At 36.2% G+C, this 25,320-nt stretch overlaps 2 protein-coding genes across 2 annotated transcripts in view; both read left to right on the forward strand.

Annotated features, from left to right (window-relative positions):
• The window catches only part of LOC124541862, a 44,473-nt gene extending 29,680 nt beyond the window's left edge, over positions 1-14,793 (forward strand). The window contains exons 9-20 of the mRNA XM_047119771.1: positions 788-905; positions 2,576-2,762; positions 3,786-3,945; positions 4,890-5,397; positions 6,015-6,177; positions 6,656-6,695; positions 7,657-7,764; positions 8,431-8,558; positions 9,606-9,996; positions 11,577-11,730; positions 12,587-12,773; positions 14,163-14,793. Of these exons, the coding sequence (XP_046975727.1) occupies positions 788-905; positions 2,576-2,762; positions 3,786-3,945; positions 4,890-5,397; positions 6,015-6,177; positions 6,656-6,695; positions 7,657-7,764; positions 8,431-8,558; positions 9,606-9,996; positions 11,577-11,730; positions 12,587-12,773; positions 14,163-14,243 (2,225 nt within the window). The 3' untranslated portion in view covers positions 14,244-14,793. The remainder of the gene's footprint in view (positions 1-787; positions 906-2,575; positions 2,763-3,785; positions 3,946-4,889; positions 5,398-6,014; positions 6,178-6,655; positions 6,696-7,656; positions 7,765-8,430; positions 8,559-9,605; positions 9,997-11,576; positions 11,731-12,586; positions 12,774-14,162) is intronic.
• Positions 14,794-19,191: 4,398 nt separating this feature from the next.
• LOC124541937 (putative fatty acyl-CoA reductase CG8306) overlaps positions 19,192-25,320 on the forward strand; it is a 47,803-nt gene continuing 41,674 nt past the window's right edge. The window contains exon 1 of the mRNA XM_047119876.1: positions 19,192-19,298. The gene's annotated coding sequence lies outside the window, so the exon portion shown is untranslated. The remainder of the gene's footprint in view (positions 19,299-25,320) is intronic.

A 25,320-nucleotide genomic window follows, 5' to 3' on the forward strand; every position in this document is an offset into this window, starting at 1 on the left:
TAGAAGTGAATAAGAGATTAAAACTTACAGAGATTAAAATTTACTTGGTGGTATGGCTTTGTGCAAGCCTGCCTGGGTAGGTAGTAGGTACCACCCACTCTTCAGATGTTCTACCGCTAAAAAAATAACACGCAGTATTGTTGTGTTCCGGTTTGAAGGGTGAGACAGACAGTGTAACTACAGGCACAAGGGGCATAGCATCTTAGTTCCCAAGGTTGGTGACGCATTGGGGATATAAGGAATACTTAAAATTTCTTACAGCGTCATTGTCTATACGCTCGTCTGCCAACCCCTCCAACCCATTCCATAAAAAAAAAACAATGGAGGGACAAGTGTTATCCGCTTCTATGGAAGGTTTAAGTGCAGCATTGGATTATGATTGGCTGATTGTTTCATACGTAAGGTTTCAGCGCCATCTAGTTCCGAATATAAACATACTATAAAATCCTTTTCCATTTCCACACATTCGTACTAAAGCGATAGGGTCAGAAAAAACAAGATGGCGTCTGCGACATATATTGAATTCAATCATTTTCTCATGAAATCATTAATATTTTTTCGTACATACATAACATTGCAGAATATATGTATATTGAGAAGCAATAGTCATTATCTTGATTTCTTTATTTCTTAATATATAATATTATACATAATTGTACGCCATAAACAAAAATAAAGAATGACACAGAAGAAAAAAGTCAGTTCCTCCCCAGATTTTAATTACATAAATATATAATTTCATATATAACATTTAAAAGAGTTTTCAACCTAAATACAATTGTTACAGGTAATCTGAAAGTGATGGGCCATATAGTGCATCCTTCGGACGCGCGGGCCAAGCACAATATCGAGGAGTTGGACACGGCACAGCAACTGAAGAATGTGCAGAGCATAAGGGTCGTCAAGTGAGTATCAGATGAAATACAACAACAACAACAGCCTGTAAATTCCCACTGCTGGGCTAAAGGCCTCCTCTCCCTTTGAGGAGAAGGTTTGGAACATATTCCAGCACGCTGTTCCAATGTGGCAGAATTTCTATGAAATTTGTCACATGCAGGTTTCCTCACGATGTTTTCCTTCACCGCTTAGCACGAGATGAATTATAAAGACAAATTAAGCACATGAATCAGCGGTGCTTGCCGGGGTTTGAACCCGCAATCATCGGTTAAGATGCACGCGTTCTAACCACTGGGCCATCTCGACTCGAGATGAAATAGTCCATCAAATACAGGACATGTTCGACTGATGTTGACTTTGACCTGTCCTGTACATTTAAGAATACCCAAATGTACAGGACATTAGTGTACAAATACGTGTTTTAAAATAGGTACTATAATATTTGTATTTTTTTTCCATCTGATGGAATCCGTGTGAATGTGAATGTGAAAATTGTGTGAATGTGAGTGAGCCAGTGTAACTACAGGCACAAGGGACATAGCATCTTAGTTCCCAAGGTTGGTGGCGCATTGACGATGTCAGGAATAGTTAATATTTCTTACAGCGTCATTGTCTATGGGTGATGGTGACCACTTACCATCAGGTGGCCCATTTGCTCGCCCGCCAACCTATAATATTAAAAAAAATCCGGCCCTAAATGTCCTGGAATTTCAGACACAGGATCAATGGTTACGGAAATGGAAAGGTTACGTACTCTCCAATATTGCGAACTTCAAAGCTTCATACTGCTACAGATAGATGAGCAATGGAAGACGTAACTCACGAGTTTGAGTTATTAGGTCCTCAATGTACCTTGTGATTTATTAGCATAGCTGTTTTTGAAATAAACAGAAAAGAAAAGTAACAGCTTGTACATTTGTCATTGTTGCCCTTTAAGGAGAACAGTACAATCATTTTCCACCACACTGATCCAATAAGGTTCGGTGGATACAACAACAATGTAAATTCCCACTGCTGGGCTTCTCTCGACCTCTCCCTTTAAGGAGAAGGTTTTGGAACATATTCTACCACACTTTTCCAATAAGGTTTGGTGGAATACACGTGTGGCTGATTTTCGTTGAAATTAGACACGTGCAGATTTTCTCACGATGTTTTCCTTCACCGCCGAGCACGAGATGAATTATAAACACAAATTAAGCTCATATATATAGTGGTGCTTGCCTGGGTTCGAACTCGCAATCATCGGTTAAGACGCATGCGTTCTAACCACTGGGCCATCTCAGCTCCAATTTTCCTAGACATATTTTAATTTCGGTAATTTTTTAAATGATGGAGGATATAATTTAATCTTCCACTTGGTTCGAGCTCGTCTGGGTAGGTGGAAGAGAAGGTACTGCTGGTACTTTCAGCGGGTAACGGTGTAACGAGGCGCCATCTTGGGCACTGGCCAAGTACCCCCCTCCCATTACGAGATAGAAAAGGCTCGGAACCCGCACTGTGGCCATCTCTGCTCACCTTCCAATAAGGTTCTGTGGATACGTGTGTCTGATTTTCGTTGAAATTAGACACGTGCAGGTTGTCTCACGATGCTTACCTTCACCGCCGAGCACGAGAGTACATTGGGTTGGAACCCGCAATGTCGGGTAGAAGGGTCGCGTTGTAACCAGTGGCCCCGTAGGTTCACGTACGACCCGTCGTTCGCGCGTCACTCGGGTCTGCTGGGCCGCGAGCCGGGCGCGCCGCCGGCGGACACGGGCGTGCTCGCGCAGGAGGTGCGGCGCGTGCTGCCCGACGCCGTGCGCGAGGCGGGCGACGTCGCGCTGCCCGGCGGCGACACCATACACAAGTTCCTCGTCGTCAACAAGGTGAGGTTAAGGCGACGAACCTTTTCTTCCCTGACTGTACATCACTTTTTTAGAAACATGCTGTATAATAGTTTGGTAGCTTTCTCAGTTGAAATTTAAAAAAGGGAATTCTCATTTATGTATATATATATATATGTAGATTAATGGTTGTGTATTTAGGACCAAATAAATTCAAAAAAGTTGGTCCTGACAGATTTTCTCTCGATTTCATTTCATTTTAAACTGATTTGAAGGAAACCTTTATTAAAATTTATTTTTAATCTTAAACACATTAGTTATCTTTAAATAGCTAGTTATCTTTTTTCGCCCTCTAAAAATAATTCTTTATTGTAACAATTTAATAAATTGCAATCAAAAACCATCTATAATTATCTGCACATATACGGCATAATGAGACCATACTTTATGCATCGCTTTCTTGGTCGTCCTCTACCTCTATATCCGTCCACATTCATGCTCAAGGCTTTTCTCACAATGTGTCCCTCATTCCTCCGCATTACATGCCCATACCATGATAGCCGCCTTCCACATAACTTCTCGACTATCGGTGTCACTTTCAAACTTCCTCTTATGTACTTATTTCTGTATTGTTATCAAACTAGTTATATATACATATTTTGAAATTATTATTATTACAACTGAATTATTATGATTTATATCATATATTAATAACGTGAGTTAATTATTATTGTCCTAGTTATTATGGGACGATAGCTGCGCATAAAGTATGGTCTCATTTTGCCGTAGCCGTGTGCAGATAATTATAGATGATTCTTGATTGCAATTAATTAAGTTATTACAATAAAGAATTATAAATATATTATAAAGATTTAAGATTTGCTATGTGATGCTCTTTTTCTATTCATATTCAGAATATATAATATAAATAATAAAAAAGTACTTAATTTAAGTAATTGATGTCTCTTGAACTACATGAGATTAGGTCGTATTTACGTTAAATAAAGAATCAATATAAAATAATATGTTTCCGTATTCTTATATTATATTCTATCCTATATTCAGGATCGTATCTTTATGGAGAACCTTGGAGCTGTCAAGGAGTTGTGTAAAGTGACGGGTAATCTGGAATCCAGGATCGATCAGTTGGAGAGGATCAACAGGAAGCTCTGCAAGATCAGCGTCCTTCAGAGGAGGGACAGTTCGAGGTCTAGCATTAGTAATGGTAAGGATAGGTCGTATAGAGTACAGTATTTAACGAATGAAATACCGCTTGAGTGAAGTTTCCAAACTTTAGGCCTCTGAGCGTCCAAAGAGCCTACAACATCATCCTCCTGCCCTTATCCCAGTTTTAATTGGGGTCGGCGCATCATGTCTTCTCTTTCCATACTTCTCTGTCACAAGTAACATTCTTTCAAGACCGTATCTGCACACAATCCTTCCATCGTTTCTTGGATCCACATCCATGCTCAAGGCCTTCCTCATAATATGTTCCTCATTCCTCCGCATCACATGCCCATACCATGATAGCCTTCCACGTAACTTCTCGGCTATCGATGTCACTTTCAAACTTCCTCTTATGTACTCATTCCTTACTCTATCCATTCGCGTAACACCACATTCCTCTCAGCATTCTCATCTCCACAACAAGCAATTGTCTTTCAGTCATCCTAAAAGTTTACAACATGACAGAAAATTGGAAATTAAAAGGTAGTGAGCTTTTTCCATTATATTGTTTCAATGTGTGTATATATGTTTAAATAATATGCAGGTTTCATTAAGATGTTCTTCCTGAGCACTGGATGAATTCAGTGTTGTTTGCTTGGTTTTTTTTTTCGCTGGAAAAACTGGAATGTGGGGGGGGGGTGACTCCCCGGTTTCCTGGACGCCGAGTGTGCCCAAGTCCACCGGGTTTACCCACTAAAAAACCAGTGGTACTCTCTCCGTCTTTCGGCGGGCGCCACGGGATCGCTTACGCATGCCGTGACGCCCTGACGGTTGGCCCGCCTATGCGGTCTCCAATACCTAGGGGGGATTCTCGGGGTCAATGTTGGTTAACCCAAAATTATGGAAACATACAATTTTCCAAAAAAAAATATTTAGAACATCCAATGGGAAATGGTACTAATGTACATAATAATACATGTTAAATGAAATGTATGTTTGTAGATTCCCGTTTCTCCGGCGTATCAACATCATCGAAGTCCTTCTACAGCGACGGCAACATATCCATCGACCAGATAAGGGACATCGCACGGAGCATCCGCAAGCACGAGTGTTGCCACAAATTGAGCCACAACTCCCCGAAATTTACGCGCAAACAATGCAAAAACTGCCACGGCAGCTACTCGAAATACGGGAAATATTATAATTACAACAAAACGTGCGTCAGATATCATTCCAGCAAAGAAAAGGTAGAAGAACCGAAAGTTTATCCCGCTTATATAAATACGATTGAAAGTACCCAAAAGTTGCCAGATGAAAATTATACGCACACGTCCAAAAAGAAGGATTCGTGTCTATGGTTGAAGGATGAGGACAATTTTGGAAATGGCAACACTAATTTGGCTTTCTGCTGTCGAAGGAAATACAGATACGGGGATGCCAGTAACGAATTAATATCGAATAAGTTTCTACAGATTATAATAACTATACTAATATTCATAATGGCCGTATGGTGAGTATTTGTTATTATTATTCATAATTAGCTGTCGCCCTCGGCTTCGCTTATGTTTTAGGGAGTTATCAGTCATGTGTTAGCTAAAAAAGGGGTACCCTATGTTTCTTGGAGTTCAAATTTGCATCATACCAAATTTCATCAAATTTGGTTCAGCGGTTTGGTAGTGAAAGAGCGACAGACAAACAGAGTTAGTTAGTTTTATAATATTAGTATAGATTTAAGGTGTTAAATTAATTTGAACGCGTTGTACTCGGTGGTATGGCATATGCAAATCCATCTCAAGTTTTTGATATGTAACTGCGTTTCGTTTTTATTATAATTGTATAAGTGTTGACAACGAATACCAATGTACGGATAAATCCAGTGGGGGTTTTGTTACATCATTGTCTGTGTAAACAAAGCATGTATACTCGTATACAATTAATTAAATAAACGATTAATTTCCTCACGACTTTTTCCTTCATCGCCGAGCGAGATGAATTATAAATACATATTAAGCATATGAAAATTCAGTAGCGCCTGCCTGGTTTGAACGCGCAATCAACCACTGGGCCATCTCAGCCCCACTTGTGTATTTAAGTTGTATGTGTGTGTGTGTGTGTGTGTGTGTGCAGCCTGGTGGCGATGTCGGCGCTGTACTTCCGCGAGCACCGCGAGCTTGTGGCGGCTCGAGCACGCGCACTGGCGCCCGCGCCGCGCCACGAGCCGCGCGCGCACAACCGCATACAGGTGAGCGCCGCTGCTGACGCTACCCGCGACACTTTGCTCTCGTACATTGTTGTGTTGACGCTACTCATATGTATTAAATTGTAATTACCATCCTGCTCGTTGTTAAGTACCGGTTTGAACTGTGAGCGAGTGAGTGATTGACACGTTTAATACTTTGTTTATTTGAATTAGAATGATTGTATGATTTGAATGCATGATTCAAATGGGACGAGATTTACCCGTAACAATTCAGAACGGATGTATTATACCAAAAATTATACAGTTATTTATTACTAATTTTGCTATGTACAAGACGTTCATTAACATAAGAATTAATAACATTAAATGCTCAGATATATAAAAATATGAATTAACAATAGTTACTGTATGAATTATGACAGCGTGGAATGGCGGCAAGAATACTAGCAGAATACTTGACAAAGCGTTCTGGCAGCAAATTTGTTTTTAATATATTTTCCTGTATAGTCAGCGTTTTTAAAACTTCGTGTTACGTCAACTTTAACGCAAATATTAATTTATTTTACAGAACCTAAAATCACAGCATACAGTCGCTAAGAAGACTAAAGGTAAGTTATAATTTAAAAACAATATTCCAAATACATAATAATTTAGACACTAATGTAACACATTATGCAACAATGTTTCTCAGTATGAACGAACCAACTTGAATATATACTTAACTTTAAAGCAGGTGTTACTGGTACGTAATATATAATATGTATATAATACATATATTATATGTGGTATCGATTGCGTAAAACAAACTAAATAAATATGAGACAACATCACATACATTACTCTGATCCCAATGTAAGTAGCTAAAGCACTTGTGTTATGGAAATCAGAGGTAACGACGGTACCACAAACACCCTGACCCAAGACAACATAGAAAACTAATGGTAATCTACATCGACTCGGCCGGGAATCGAACCCGGGACCTCGGAGTGGCGTACCCATGAAAACCGGTGTACACAACACTCGACCACGGAGGTCGTCAAGTTCACTGACTTTAACGTTTTTCCCTTTGACGTTTGTTACCAAAAATCAATATCCAAATATACCTTTTGAGTCGAGATGGCCCAGTGGTTAGAACGCGTGCATCTTAACCGATGATTGCGAGTTCAAACCCAAGCCAGCACCGCTGATACATGTGCTTAATTTGTCTTTATAATTCATCTCGTGCTCAGCGGTGAAGGAAAACATCGTGAGGAAACCTGCAAGTGACAAATTTCATAGAAATTCTGCCACATGTGTATTCCACCAACCCGCATTGGAACAGCGTGGTGGAATATGTTTCAAACCTTCTCCTCAAAGGGAGAGGAGGCCTTTAGCCCAGCAGTGGGAATTTACAGGCTGTTGTTGTTGTTGTAACAAACTATATGAAGCGAAGCTACCACAGGTTCCGAATGTAGATTCGACCAAAAACAAGTAACAAACTCAGAAGTTATCTTTTGCATTAAGAATAAGTTTTAAAGTTTTCCATTAATATCATATATGTAAAACATGGCGCTGTGTTATTGTCAACAGAGAAAGGTCCGTATAAGACCAGTCCGGAGTACACGACGGCGACCCCCGACCCGCACTTCACGGCGACAACTATGCACGCGTCAAGGAATTACGTAAAGAATGTCCTAAGTAAGTACTTTATGTCTTTCCCCCCCTCTGGGCTCTTTACCCAGCTGTGGGATTTGAAATCTTTTGGTTTTTATTTATTACCAGCTGTGCCTGCAGTTATTTCAGCTTGTAAAGATTCTTATTTTATCTATATTACCATCCCCTGTTTTTACACCCAAAGGGGGTTGATTTCTAAAGATATATAATTATTACGCCTCCACGAATCTAAAGAGCATTCATATTTAATTTCAATTCTCTTATTTAGAAATCATATGATTTCTTATACAAACTTCCAACCCGCTTTTTACACCCTTCGGGTGGAATTTCGTGAATGTCTTAGTGGATGTCTACCCTAAAAGTTGGCGGACGAGCATATGGGCCACCTGATGGTAAGTGGTCACCATCACCCATAGACAATGACACTGTAAGAAATATTAACTATTCCTTACATCGTCAATGTGCCACCAACCTTGGGAACTAAGATGTGATGTCCCTTGTGCCTGTAGTTACACTGGCTCACTCACCCTTCAAACCGGAACACAACAATACTGAGCACTGTTATTTGGCGGTAGTATAACTGACGAGTGGGTGGTACCTACCCAGACGGGGTTGCACAAAGCCCTACCACCGAGTAAAGCCTGTTGAGACACAATGGCCTCATGTTTAACTCTTGACATTTAATTTCAGACATGGACCAAACATCCCAAACCCCACAACTGGACACGCCGGTGGTACTGACTCGGATCGCTGACGTCATCGGCAGCGGCTGCACCTTCACCGTGAATTCCGATAACGAACTCGACGCTGAGTGCCAGGTGAGATGACAATCGATTTCGGAATAAACCAACCTGCAGTTCCAAAAAGGTGTACAGCTTATGTAAAATCAAAATCAAAATAAACTTTATTCAAGTAAGCTTTACAAGGACTTTTGAATCGTCATTTTACAATTAAGTGAAGCTACCACCGGTTCGGAAAGTAGATTCTACCGAGAAGAACCGACAAGAAACTCAGTAGTTAGTCTTTTTTAAAATTTAAAAAATATAAAGTCATTATCATCGTATATATAAGTAAAGTAACAAAAACTTATGTTTTTGAATAAAATGTGGTCTGTTGTTTAATGTTTTGTACAGACATTATGTTTATTATTATTTAATAATTTATTTTCATGGTATAGGTTGAAAGAGGAGCAAAAATGGGCCACCTGATGGTAAGTGGTCATCACCGCTAATAGACAATGGCGCTGTAGTAAATAATAACCATTTCTTACTTTGCCAATGCGTCACCAACCTTGGCAACTAAGATGTTATGTCCCTTGTTGGTACACTGGCTCACTCATCCTCCAAACCAAGTTGTGTCATATATGTGATTGTAACCTCATATGATTTGTTTATATTTAATAATAGTATAATTTTCTCTTCACGCTGCATTTAAAAAAGGATATTAAAAGGATTTCCAAATGGATATTGTATTTTCTGGTGAGGATTATTTCTTTTATTGTTTTAAGTAGAGTTAAACAAAATATGTTTTCTAAAAACAGTACTTTATAAATATATCTTATAGGATCCGCCTCGAAGGACCATTTTTTATATTATATAATCTTTGATAGTCAACTCTGTGGTCGAGTGTGTACACCGGTTTTCATGGGTACGCCACTCTGAGGTCCCGGGTTCGATTACCGACCGAGTCGGTGTAGATTACCATTAGCTTTCTATGTTGTCTTGGGTCTGGGTGTTCGTAGTACCGTCGTTACTTCTGATTTTCCATAACACAAGTGATTTAGCTACTTACATTGGGATCAGAGTAATGTATGTGATGTTGTCAAATAAGTATTTATTATTATAAATAAAATAATTTTCTTTCAGTCTTCTTGCGGCCTCGATCCTCCACAGACATACGAAAACCAGGAACCCTTAGAGCGTTCTAAAACGGACAAAGAGCTAAACGAGACCTACCCCAGGACACTAGAGACTATACCCAAGGATAAACTTCCCCTGACACCAGTCATACCAGAGAAGAACAGTTCGAAAATACAAAAAACCGAAAACGATTCCCTGAAAAACGCAATTCATGAGGAAATCATGGCTGAATCGAATTACTTGGAGCAAAATAAAGTGAATGGCTCGGAGAGTGGGAGGCTGAGGAGAGATGTGAGGGATAAGCTGACGAGAGATGCAAGGGAGACGAATGAGGCTTTGTTGAGGAGTAGCTCCGAGGAGATGATCATTGAGCAATCGGAAGAGATAAGTATGCCAGGTGATTTGATATGATTTATAATTATGTAACCCTTTTTACTTTGTGGTGGGGCTCTGTGCAAGCCCGTCTGGGTAGATACCACCCACTAACCAGTTATTCTACCGCCAAATAACAGTACTCAGTATTGTTGTGTTCCGGTTTGAAGGGTGAGTGAGCCAGTGTAACTACAGGCAAGGACAACATCTTAGTTCCCAAGGTTGGTGGCACATTGACGATGTAAGGAATAGTTAATATTTCTTACAGCGTCATTGTCTATGGGTGATGGTGACAATAAAAACAAAAAAAAAACCTAGATTGGGGGGGGGGGGGATTAGATATTGTATAACGTTGTGTTATCTATATGAATTTTATAAATGTGAAAGTAACTTTGTATGTCTCTCTGTTACACTGCCACAACCAAACCGCTGAAACGAATTTGATGACATTTGGTGTAAAGCAAATTTGAACTCCAAGGACATAGGCTACCTTTTTGCCTGACAAATAACAACTAACCCCTAAAAAGCGAGTGAAACCGCTTGTAACAAGTAGTTACATATTTTCAAGTGGTATTGTGTTAATAACTGAAAAGACAATTCAGCTTTATCTAAAATTTATCTTTTTTGGACTATTCTATATTTGGTTATATATTAAAGTCATATATTAGTATGCCGATAAGTTTAGGTGACGAAAGAGTTCAGGTTTTCAATTTGAGTAGAAGTGACCTTTTTTGTCAATGTTTGGTCACGTGACAACATTTACTAATGTTCTGTGTTTTGGTGTTTCTTACAAAATTTATTCTACAATCGTAAACTAAGGCATCTACCTTAAATGACTTCTGGAAAGTCCATACACAAAATGTACAGTTTCAATATAACCTGACATGTAAGATGGCGTCAGTATGTCAGTAAGACGGCACTATTGCGGTCTTAAGCTGAAACCGCACTTTAGCGGCGCGGAGCGGACTAGACTAGACTGCAGCGGAGCGGCGCGTTGCGGCCTTTTCACTAGTCAGTGCGTAGCTAGACGACATTGAAGATGGACGAAACTTTTGAAAAAGTTATCGCGGTGTCTTTACTATGTGAAGAGGCAGAAAAATTAGAGAATTTAAAAAGGAAATGTATGAAATCTTCATGGATACATGACATCCCACGTTCTCGCTACAAAGAGGGAGAATACCACAAACTTTTTCCACGACTCTTGAAAGACACCGTTCGTTTTCATACTAATTTGAGACTGTCAAAAGAAAAATTCATATCGATATCAATTTCTCCTCGTCCATCGTGCGTCGTCTTGTTTGGCTGCTAGTTGAACTCGAAATGAGCATATTACATTCGGCCGCGCCGCGCCGCTAGCTATACCGCACTAGCGGCAAAATATTCTTTGGTGCCCAAACAAGCCGCGCTGCGTCGCTTCACGCCGCGCCGCGCCGCTGTGGTGCGGTTTGAATCATATTATTATTTAGATATAATATTAATCGACGCCGCTCCGCGCCGCGCCTCTCCGCTCCGCGCCGCCAAAGTGCGGTTTCAGCTTTATACTAGTATAATATTTGTCTCGAGAGAGAATGAGTCGAATGCTCAGCTATCTCTGTCCGGCGGCAGAGTGCGACACGGTGTCGGTGGGCGTGTGGAGCGCGGCGCGCGCCAACGCCAGCGTGTTCGCGGCGCGCGCGTGCTCGCGGGCCACGCACAACTACTCGCTCACCGTGCCGCTGTCGCGCTGCCTGCGCGCCGAGCGCCTCGACCTCACATTCAGGTGCGCACACACACACACACACACACACACACACACACACACACACACACACACACAGACACACACACCTGCCATTGCTTACACGCGGCCATTGATCCCGACAGCACCATAGACTCACTCATCTCTAGTCGAGCTCGGCCAGGAGTTAGATCACGTGACTCTACTCTGGGGCTTAAATTGAACCCAAAATTTTCTTCTTGTATTTTAATTTTTATAATTCATCTCGTGCTCGGCGATGAAGGAAAGCATCGTCAGAAATCCTGCACGTGTCTAATTGCATACAAATTCTGCCACGCTTCATGCTGATATACATACTATATAGAGTCGAGATGGCCCAGTGGTTAGAACACGTGCATCTTAACTGATGATTACGGGTTCAAACCCCGGCAAGCACCGCTGTTTCATGTGCTTAATTTGTCTTTATAATTCATCTTATGCTCAGCGGTAAAGGAAAACATCGTGAGGAAACCTGCTCATGTCTAATTGCATAGAAGTTCTGCCACGTTTATTCCACCAATCCGTAGTAAAGTAAAGTAGATTCTACCGAGAAGAACCGGCAAGAAACTCAGTAGTTACTCTTTTTTAACATTTAAAAATACAACTTCATGTTAATTAAATACAATTATTTCAATTAATGTATCCTGCTTGGAAGTCAACAGGTATTAACTCCACGCTTTTTTATCATCTATAAAATCTTGTATCGAATAACATGCTTTTGCTACCCATGTATTTTTAACAAACGATTTGAATGTACAAATCGGCATAGTTAAAATTATCTTGTATCTCCTCAAAGTGAGTGAACAGTGAATACCTCTTTTGGGCCTCTTTACGTTACAGATTATGTATATAATTGCAGATCGTCAAAATTAAAAGAAATGCGTTTGTGCGACCTCCATTGCAAATACGATACGATCAAGAACTGTCAACTGAACCGCGAAATCGCGAAACCGGTACCGACTGGCGAGTTTTGGACCTCGAAGATGACCCTGGAGTGCAACATGGACAGACACATGAAGATCAGAGCGGCCTTCGTGCCTCTGAAGGTATGTAATTTACTATTAGACCAAAGTTTGTCCTGCTGAGAAATCGTCATTATATAATTACATCTCGTAATGGCCTTTTTCGATTTCTTTTCTCCTTAGGCTGTTATATTCTGGTAGGCAATCCTGCACGATGAGATCGACGTGTAGGATGTTTGTGTGATGATTAGGGAATGTCAATTAGCTGCTGATACCTATCCGAAAGTACAATCAGAGTAAGAAAACCTTCGTCAGTTTTCAAATTGATTTCTTTATCAAGTCTTTTGTTTTTTTTTATGTTATTGGTAGCCGGACGAGCATATGGGCCACCTGATGGTAAGTGTTCACCATCACCCATAGACAATGACGCTGTAAGAAATATTAACTATTTCTTACATCGTCAATGTACCACCAACCTTGGGAACTAAGATGTTCCCTTGTGCCTGTAGTTATATTGGCTCACTCACCCTTCAAAACGGAATACTACAATACAGAGTACTGTTATTTGGTGGTAGAATAACTGATGAGTGGTTGGTACCTACCCAGACGGGCTTGCACAAAGCCCTACCACCAAGTGAAAAACTCTTAAAAAGTCTAAAACTCTTAGTACCTTTTGAATCTTAACATCAAATCATTGCGACGCAATATGTCATTCTCGATTGGTAAAGCAGATTATCGCTCGTACTGAGCACACGAAAATAGATCTTAAGGTGACGAACCTTTTCTTACCCCGACCGTACATATGTCTTAGGCAAATCCATAGTGAATAAGCTTTTGAACAATAACATTATTTATTTGACTTTTCTCTCCTATTGTTGGAATAGAGTATACATAAATATCACTAGTTACTACATGTTATAAAACAAAATCCTCCGGCCACATCTGTGCGTCTGTATGTTCGCAATAAACTTCAAAACTACTGAACGGATTTTCATGCGGCTTTCGCTAATAGAGAGAGGGATTCAGTAGGCAGGTTTAGGATTATGATTTATTTAGGTTTTTTGTAAATAAGTTAAAAAAGAACGACGTTCTGATTTTTGGTAATTATATGTAATGTATCTGTCACTATAAGATAACAAAATGCGCTAGATTACAATCTGACGAGGCAGATTTTAATCTATCGAAATTTAGCGCGCGATATGCATCCGTTCTAGTTCAGTTCACAATTTTACCGCTTTCCATTGATATAAATTACAATAAAGTGAAAAATAATACGTTACATAATATATCTATATCCATCATTGAAATAATAATAAATATAATACATAATTGCAATCATATTTCACAGTTGACAATGTTTCGTTAGATTACAATCTTTGCAGATTGTAATCTAACGAATTTAGTAATCTGACGGTGACATAGATACATGTAATTAATGTATTTCAATTAATATAAATGTTTTTTTTTCAACAGGATTTGTGCTATCTAAGCCCAGACAGCAAGACACCCTTTATAGAATTCAATATGCACGTCTATAGAGACTGTCGTAACTAAATATACATATACATATATATATTTCTCAAGCAATGACTTGATAACATCACAAATTACATGTTTTTATTATATTTTTTTTAACTTTAAAACATTCCTAGAAGTGCAATTATATATCCGTCCGGATTTATTATAACATATAACATATAACATATATATGTTTATTTTTTATACATTTGTTCAACATTCCTATAGCTTTAAAATTAATGGAATTTATTACGAGTAATTTTAATTCTGGCAACACTGACGAATAACTTAATGAAACATCATAATATATGTCATATATGTATGATATATAAAAGATGTGTACATTTTGACATACAATAGTTCTAAAAATATAGAAAAGGTTTAAACTGTGGATACTTTAGGCAAAGAGTGACGCATAATTTGGGACATTATGTAGCTGTCAAATTAATAAAGGCAGTAAATTGTTAGACAAGGCTTACCGATCAGCAGTTGTCTCTTTCTAGCACGTATTTTTATGTTTAAAGGATTTCGCTCAGTCTTTGTCGGAAACAAACTTTTGTTTAAGCAATTAATGTACTGGAAATAATTATTTTTGATTCAACTATATTGTCTATGTTAGTATTTATAACACTTATGGCAATTTTGATTAACGAAAGTTTTATAAAATTTCTTAACGATTTCATATGAAAATGTGTGTCATATGTACTAAGCATGGATTTAGATTAATGGTGCGAGGGAGATAGAACGATAGCTCGACTAGTGGTTATTTATTGGTCGCACTATAGACTTTATTATAGCAGTAGTTTTGTCTCTTTCTAGTGATAAGTCAAACTATATTTACATCTATAGTTAACATGACTTCAGACTACAGATAAAAAAGTTTTCTTTTATTTTAAATGTGAATATAAAAGCAATAATATATGTTTCTTATAAAAAGAACAGTTATTAATATAATTTCTAATATATAACTGACAAAAATTTTGATGTTTTCTGGGTCTAAAAATTAAGTATGAAGCTTGTATTCCCTGCTCTTTCTTCTTAGATATTGAAATATAAAAAAAAATTGTCTAAAGATATATTTTATTTTGTACCTGTAATACTATAATGCAGATTTATAGATTATTTAGTTAATTCATTAGATATGTTGCTGTTTAAAGTCGGTGGTAGCTATTTTTTTATTATTATTATTAAATTCGCGCCTGTATTTTTTATACCGTATTGTACAGTTATGAATTGATTTTTCGAATGTATTATTTTTTAGTTAGTGTTATTTTTAGTACGTAAGTGAATACTCATAAATATTCTGACAATTTTCACGCATATATATACATATATATTAGTTTGCAAATATGTACATGCTTTTTTATGGAGTAGGTTGGAGGACGAGCTTATGGGCCACCTGATAGTAAGTGGCCACCATCACCCATAGACAATGACGCTGTAAGAAATATTAACTATTCCTTACATCGTCAATGCGCCATCAACCTTGGGAACTAAGATGCTATGTCCCTTGTGCCTGCAGTTACACTGGCTCACTCGCCCTTCAAACCGGTAGAATATCTGATGAGTGGGTGGTACCTACCCAGGCGTTCTTGCACAAAGCCCAACCAACAAGCATGTATTAATTTTTTTTTAGCGTAGAAATAACATTTAAAATAGTAAATATGTTTAATTGATATATCAGTTAATATTGTTTCAAATATATTTCGTATTGAATTACAGATTTATAATAACATTCCAAGCCAGTACTTAATTATGCTAAGTATAATATATTTCTATGTATACGCACAATTTTTTTTAATATTTACATTCTGTTACAGAATAGGTTTCAAAAGCTAGAAACTTTGATTTTTTTATATTAATGATAACTGTTAATAGTGCTTATTCTTTTTGGTTGTAATTTAAATATTTCGCAAAATAGTTTTTTGGACCATATTTTTTTAATGATGTTCTTCTCACTCTAGATTTGACACATTTTTAATTTTCGAATTGTTTCTGTTTTAACTAATTTGTTTCGTACATTAAACCACAGATCTTGAATGTAATCGATCATAAATTAGTTAATTTTTAACTTGCGTTTGAATTTATTGCCAAAAAGAATAAATAACGATGAATCTCAATATACATAATTAATGTTTTTAATATAAAAAAAAAAATGAATAGGACTATTTATAGTAAAGTTAGATTTGTGTGGTACACTGTAGTAATTTTGAAACTCACAATATAATATAAAATTTAGGGAACATTTTTTTACATATAAGTATAGATTTTAAGATTAGAATTAATGTGTCTTGCCATATTCCTGGTTTATCTTTAATTAAGATTTTTTTTATTATATATGTTGTATAATTTATGTCATTCATATTTAACATAGCTTATGTTTTGCCAGTGGTATATAATTTTTTCGATATGGTAATGAAAAGGCAACTATGAAATACAAAAATCTTTATAAATAATTGTATTTTCATGACGGATTATTATAATTTAAAACGGCATGTTTTTTAAATGGATATTTGTCATTTTTTATCTATAATTTGTGTATTTGTTGGTATTTTATTGTAATTAAAACTATTTTGTATTAAATCTCAGTTTGACACTGACAGATAATCTTTAATCATCAAAACTCAAGTAGGCAAATGTCGAGTACATACATCCACAGTTATCATTTCTAAAGATCAATATAAATATTCATATATCAATTGGACAAATTGCCAGTCCACCTACCTATAATATAACAATATAATTACAGTGTGCAACTATTAGAAAACTTATTTTACTGTTCAAACCAGAGCAGCTTGACACCATTTAAATATACATTAAAAAAGTCAATCGATTTGCTTTTACTGTCAGATTATTAATTTACAGTTATTTTTAATTGTGGCATATAACCTGTCTCTTTCTTTTGTATACAAATAGAGACAAAACGTTTTTTTTTTTCTTTAATAGTTTCTGTGTGGCTTTTCATCTATGACGCCATATTTAATGTGCTTTTTTTAAAATTCGTCATAAAATATAAATTAGTTATTTATACTAAGGTGTAATTTTTACTAGTTTAAGGTAAACGACAAAACATTGTTTAAGAAAATAAAAATATTACTTGTAGAAATATAATTTAGGTTTTTTATTTTTATTTTCCCAAATCATCATCATCATTATTAGCCTGTGCTTGTCCACTGCTGGACATAGGCCTCTCCAAATGAACTCCACTGTGGTCTGTCTTTCAGAGTCAAGATGGCCTAGTGGTTAAAACGCGTGCATCTTAACCGATGATTGCGGGTTCAAACCCAGGCAAGCACCGCTGATTCATGTGCTTAATTTGTCTTTATAATTTATCTCGTGCTCAGCGGTGAAGGAAAACATCGTAAGGATACCTGCATGTGACAAATTTCATAGAAATTCTGCTACATGCGCATTTCACCAACCCGCATTGGAACAGCGTGGTGGAATAAGTTCCAAACCTTCTCCTCAAAGGGAGAGGAGGCCTTTAGCCCAGCAGTGGGAATTTACAGGCTGTTGTTGTTGTTGTGGTCTTTCTCCGGCTACTCGCATCCAGCTCTACCTAAGATGTATTGTCTATGTTTCCGTTGAAGAGTTATTTATTTCGCTCGAGCTCATTGTGGTCACCACCGCATATCCAGATCGACATTGAGGTCGTTAGGAAATTCTAACCGTTCCTTTCATGTGTGACCAACTAAGTACTACTGTTATATATCTTGTGCTAACGGTTACCCTGGGTCACTCACACTTCGCCACAGTGCATGCGTAAGCGATCCCGTATCCCGACGAGAGACGGTGAGGGTACCGCTGGTTTTAGTGGGTAAACCCGGTGGATCTGGGCGCACTCAGTGTCCAGGAAACCGGGGAGTCCCACATACCCCCCCACTTTCCATCACGTGGGGGAAGCGCGTAAAGCGTTTTTCCAGCGATAAAAAAGGGGTCACTCACACTAGAAACCTACCCTTCTAACCGTAACACTTTGAACTTAGAAAATCTATATTAATACTATAAATTTGAAACTAACTATGTATGTCTGTCTGTCGCTATTTACGACCAAACATATGATCCGTTTTTGATGAAATTGGTATGAAGCAAACTTGAATTCCAAGAAAGTATATGGGCTACTTTTTTGCCTCACACATGATACCCAACACTCTAAAACGCTAGCAAAGTCACGGGCAACTACTAGTATTGTATTTAGTCGTAATATCAATCTGAATCTCACCTGAGACCTTAGTTAAAATCTTCATATTTAAGAAAAATCAAAAGTTACTAAATTCGACCCAATATAATTCAGTTAGACATTACTAATATATTTAAAGACATAAAGCTTGCACTTTCTTAATTCGATGAAAGCGATGAATTCCCTCATCCCCCTTATTATCCCAGATCCTATTCTAATGGATGACATATATTTTCTAAATATTTAATAATTATCTTATAATAAATATAACAAGAATAGGTATTATTTTATATAAAGTTAGCTTAATTTGTACATAAATAAAAATATTAACAAAAAGTAAGACCGACTTCAAACAAAACACTATTTAAAAAGTACTAAAAATAATTTCGTATTCAAGATATTTTTAGAGTCCTCCTAATTAAAATAAAATGAAATATATTACACTACTTAAAATTCGATGTACGATTATATAACGTAGTTATAGTTATTGTTATATTTGGAGTCGGTGTCCGAGAAAACCCTACAGTATATCTATAAAAAAACAACACGAGAACCAGGGACCACACAGGAAGAACTACATTTCAAACAAAAAAGAATTCAAAATCGGTCCACCTAGTAAAAAGTTATGAGGAAACTAAAAAAATACAGACGAATTGATAACCTCCTCCTTTTTGAAGTCAGTTTAAAATAGCTCAAAATCAAATACAAATTATATTAATATATTTATAAGCCATATTTTAGGTTGGTAGCACTGTACTTAGCTGGCCAATCACAGACGTTTCATTTCTATAGGCAATTGACAGTTGTCAGTTGTCATCGCGCGGTGACCACGCGACGTTGTGCCGTTAAGTTAATTATTGTGCCGTGATTTCTAACACAGCAATATCATTTTATTGACATAACTGTAATCTGTAAGTAGCTTATATATGATTACTAGCTTATAAGATTTAATATTTGTACGTGAATATATTTTGTAGAGATCGTAAATTGATCTGTGAATAACTTCAAAAAGTTTAACATGTTACATCGAATTAAAATTACGTAGTTATTTTTGCGTATTTTTAAGTGTTGATAATATTTGTATTATTAAAGTTGTGCCTCATTTGTCATTCGCATTATATTTAGAGACCTCTTCAAATTTGTGTAACTTATCTCACTAAAAAGTACTGTTTAATTAAATAACAAAAAAAAAAACAAATCCATTAGCTATTCCCTGAAATAAGCCTCTTGAAGATACACTGTTATTGACAATATATTAAAAAACGTGTTACTCCATTCTATGTTTAAATCTTCGCAGTAAAATTACATTCCGAAGTAGTAAGTTTAAATATAATTTAGTCATATAATAATACGACTTCTAAATCAGCCTACTAATATTAAGCACGTTTAGACTTTTAGTTTTTCTTAAACATGTCTGAATCCGAGCCGAGATGGCCCAGTGGTTAGAACGCGTGCATCTTAACCGATTGCGGGTTCAAGCACCACTGAATATTCATGTGCTTAATTTGTGTTTATAATTCATCTCGTGCTCGGTGAAGGAAAACATCGCGAGAAAACCTGCATGTGTCTAATTTCATAGAAATTCTGCCACATGTGTTTTCCACCAACCCGCATTGGAACTGCCTTGTGGAATATGTTCCCTTATCCCAGCAGTGGAAAATTTACAGGCCGTTGTTATTGTTTTTGAATATATTGGATCTAAATGAAACATGGCCTGTGAATTTATTTAACCATCGTTCCCTTCACTTTATGACAATCCCAGCCCCTTACTTTCACTAATATAAGTAAGTAGCGATCCGCCCCGGCTTAGCACGGCTGCAATGCTGATACTAAATTAAAAAAATATTTAGTAGAGTATCCCCTAAATATAGATATAAGAACTTTTTGAAGACCCTTTTAAGGCGTACAATTCTGTAGTACATTATTTTTATATATCTCGTAGGTTTTAGCCAGCGTTTGCAATGTAAGCGCAATAAAAAAGAGTAACTACTAATAAAAAAGAGTAACTACTGAGTTTCTTGCCGGTTCTTCTCGGTAGAATCTAATTTCCGAACCGGTGGTTGCTTCAATTGTTAATTTCGACGATTCAAAAGCTCTAAAATTTTCAGTGTTTCTCTAATATGTTGATCATGTATATACATAAACCGCCAATCGAATCAATATATCTATTAAAACATTTAAAGATATAAGCATACATAAGGACAGACAGCGGTAAGCGACTTTGTTTTATATTACGTAATGATTATAATTTTTTTTTATTAACTCCTACGGTATGTTAAATCGATTTTTTTATCGATTGAACTAATCTATAAGAGAATCATATCACTATATTGTAGTGTATCGTAACTTAATACATTGTCAAAAATATGTATCATCGTAAAATGTAATAAATTTATATATTATACGATATTGACTTTATATAAAATTTTAACAAAAAGAAAAACCGACTTCAAATAAAACACTATTTTAAAACAAATGAATATGCACGAAAAAGTAATAAAAATAATTGCGTTTCAACATATTTTTTAGAGTCTTCCTAAGTTAAATGAAATGAAAAATATTAGACTACTTAAAAGTCGATTAACGATTATATCATGTAGTTATAGTTATTGGTATATTTGGAGCCGGTGTCAGCCACGGTGCCCTTGCCCCAACAATCAAAAAAAAGAAGCGATACGAGCCCCTTGATTGATCCAGTATATTATTGTGTAAAAGGTAATTTGTAAAAAACATATTTGTTAAAGTATTCTCGTATTGTTTTTTGATAGATATACTGTAGGGTTTTATTGGCTGACACCGACTCCAAATATAACAATAATTATAACTACATGATATAATCGTTAATCGACTTTTAAGTAGTCTAATATTTTTCATTTCATTTAACTTAGGAAGACTCTAAAAAATATGTTGAAACGCAATTATTTTTATTACTTTTTCGTGCATATTCATTTGTTTTAAAATAGTGTTTTATTTGAAGTCGGTTTTTCTTTTTGTTAAAATTTTATTTATTTTTTGATTTTAAGTGAAGCTGATGTTGACTAACTAATTCTTTTTAAATTTGGATAGATTAAACGTTCCGTTTATATGAGTCAGAAACTACTTCGAGGACAATTTCAAAGGAAACTGGCGAATAAAGCAAAAATAGACTTTCGAAAATGCGGATTTAATACGTCACACGGCGTAAACCACAAGGATCCCTCGAAAGAGCTGTAATCGAACTCAGCAAAAAAACTTTGAAAAAGACCAACTATATTTCGTACATCATATGACATCACATCACATACACAAAATTTGATTAAAGATAGTAAGAAATTCTGCCCCATATCGCACCCTAACTGCGAGCCGTATAGGAGTTCCATCACTACATAGTATTAAACAAAGTCGCTTTCTCTGTCCCTATATCTTTAAATCTACGCAACGGATTTTGATGCGGTTTTTTTTAAAAAGATAGTGTGATTCAAGGGGAAGGTTTGTGTATATAAAACATGAACAATATAGTAAAGAAACACTGATAATTTTGAGAAGTTTGCGATGTGATGTCGTATATAAACAAATTCTGTAGTATATTTAGTATCACTATTGCACCCGTGCGAAGCCGGGGTGGGTAGCTAGTTGATTATAATATTCGACAACGATAATTACATAAACATAACCACATTACGGAAGGTGACTCAAATATCCAAATAACCTATAAATAAAAGATTCGACCGAGTATCGCTAACGTGCTCCTCAGAATTGTTTCGTTCCCTTCCGTTCCGTTACTTTGTCATGGATCCTGTGCTCAGAACCTTACCAAACTTTCACCAAATTACCCTTGAAGTATATATTTTATAATAAAAAAAGAATTATCAAAATTGGTTAACGTGATTTTCAGTTATTCACCTATTTGTCGCGCATATACATAATGCAAATTTAAGACTTATGTCGTTTTCACATGGATACCATCATCGGAAAAAAAATAAAAAATGGGACCCCACGGGAAGCACTACCTTTCAAACAAAAAAAAAATTATCAAAATCGGTCCACCCAGTGAAAAGTTATGAGGTAACAAACAAAAAAAATACAGACGAATTGATAACCTCCTCCTTTTGGAAGTCGGTTGAAAATATAATATATGCTGGATACTAGCGACTCGCCCCGGCTTAGCACGGGTGCAATGCTAATATACTACAGATTTATTCTTGTTTCTTTACTATATTGTCCATGTATTATATACAAAAATCTTCCTCTTGAATAAAAAAAAAACAGCATAAAAATCCGTTGCATAATTTCAAAGATCTAAGCATACATAAGGACAGACAGTGGTAAGCGACTTTGTTTCATACTGAGTAATGATTATTTGTTTCAAAGTTACGTTATATGTTTTTTTAAATTAACTCGTATGATTGTCTGTATGTACGAGAATCATATCACTATACTGTAGTACCGTAACAATGTCAAAAAATATGTATCATCGTAAAATGTCATAAATATATATATATACGTTATGCGACATTGACGCTTAGAATTATAAGATTTACTGGATATTGGTATCAGAATCGCGTAACACTATCGAGTTTTCAATATTTCAAGATCAAGTTAGTTAGTCTAAGACGCGTTGTAGAAATAAATGTGTGTTTCCATAGAAGTAATTTCAACTGCGTCGTATTTGTTAGCGTGTGTCGCTTGTTTAAACTAAGTTACCGCTGGCTAACCCGCTTTTGGTTTATAGAAAACAATCTCAGCGCCTCAAGACAAATGTTAGACTACATTTGAGATCACAGGTAGTACAACACAACTTAGACGTAGCATCGGCAAAATTCGTAAAACCGGACACACCCGAATTAAGTACGCTATCCCAAATTATCAATATTTATTTCTCATGCGAATATGATCTTTACACAAACGTAATAACTTATAATATCATATGACCTAATATATTCGTCAATTCGACACGTCGATTTACATGCACTTTCTGTCTGTTGAACTGACGCGAGAATCTATAGCGACGAATGGCGCGATAGGGAGCTATTTGTATTGGTTTGCATAAATCGTCAGTAATCGGTTTTATTTAACGGATTTGCTGATGCTACATCTAAGTTGTGTCCTACTATATAGAAGTAATTTTAAATGCGTTATATACAGGGTTATTGGTAATTCGACGTACATCCGCTAGGAGGTGATAGGAGTGACTATTTGCAATAATTTTTATCTATATGCGTGATCCAAAAGTGAACCATTTTTGAGTTATCACGATTTTTAGCTTTTTTCAAAATTTGTCAAAAATGCAACTTCCAAAATTTATTTAGAAAAAAAATATCAATAAAACTCTATTGTTTTCTTCTGATTTATAAAAACGAATAAACACTCGATATTTGTGAATATTTAAACAATAATTATCAGCCCAAATTTAAAAATAGATGGAAAACGATATTACTTAAATATTTTTAAAATTTTGTTTCCTCAAAATTGCCTTAAAAACTAAAAAAATCATTATGGAACATGTTCTGTAGATTATTTTAAAAACATAACCGTTTTCTTACCTTTCCAAAAATGTAAAAAATTAGGAATTGATTTCAAAGCAGCCGAAATAAAATTACCAGAAAGGACGCCTAAAAATTCCCACAAAGTTAATTAAAAATAATATCCAATGTAAAAAATCTTACTTTCTCACATAACTTACTTACTTAATACTATTCAATAACTAAGTCATAAGTAAGACATTTTGTAATATAGCCTAATTAAAGTTTTAATAAGCGAGTCCTCTCTAAAAAACTATAACTCTACAACATACTACAGTACACACAGCATATTCTACAGTACATCATGCAGGATTAGCTATCGTGCAAAATGCAAGGCAAACCAAAAATTATTTTAAAGTGAAAGTTTATTTGATTTGTCGTCCATATCATTCGAAAGTTGCATCGGATTACAAATATAGATCACGCGGGGGCTATGAATGGTAAGATGAGACTGCTTAGTTGAAAGAGGGGGGGGGGGGTGTTGACTCGGCTTAGAGTGAACTGGGGGAAATCTTCACGCCCCTTTTGTGCAACCGTTTAAGTTATTTGACACTAACAAGAAGTATAACAAAAATCTCTACATATAATAAAATTGGAGTGTCTGAATGTAATTTTAAAATAGCCCTTTTTTACTCAATGCATATGTATAATGCAGGGTACAAATACCAAACTATCATTTTTTACGTTTCTTGCCTGTCTGTCTGTTCTGAATAATGTCTAGACGGCTGCAGCTGATGTAACAAGGAGTAACATAGGAATCAACAATAACAGTGTTTGTTAATATAAAAAGCGCACGGAGTCGCGTCTACCTAGTACGACAACATACTAGTGCACAAGTGATTCTGACTGTATTTTGAGGCAGAAGAGAGTGCATCTTAAACATCCATACTCTAAGCAAGGCATTGAGATCTTTTCAATTGAAATTCCCTACCTGAACGAACCCAGTACCTCTTACGACTTTATATCTAACCACTACACAAACTCAAACTCAAATAACTTTATTCAATATAAAAGCATTACACTTTCTTATTGATGGTCAATTGAAACAATACCACCGGTTCGGAAAAGCAAAATACCAAAGACAAAGTAGTTGAATGAAATCATACTTAATGCCTATAAAGAAAAAAAAAAAGTTGAGTTACCTTACCACATTAAATTAAAGCCTAAGCTACCACCGGATGTTGACGTAAATTATATCATTAAGAGATAGATACGTATTAATTACTCTTTACCAATGATTAAATTACATTGGTATTTTAATTAATTCCTTACTAATATAAGAGCCGAGATGGCCCAGTGGTTAGAACGCGTGCATCTTAATCGATTATTTCGGGTTCAAACCTAAGCAAGCACCACTATATATATATGTGCTTAATTTGTGTTTAAAATTCATCTCGTGCTCGGCGATGAAGGAAAACATCGTGAGGAAACT

This window comes from Vanessa cardui, chromosome 29 (assembly GCF_905220365.1).
Source record: "Vanessa cardui chromosome 29, ilVanCard2.1, whole genome shotgun sequence".
Classification (NCBI taxonomy): domain Eukaryota; kingdom Metazoa; phylum Arthropoda; class Insecta; order Lepidoptera; family Nymphalidae; genus Vanessa; species Vanessa cardui.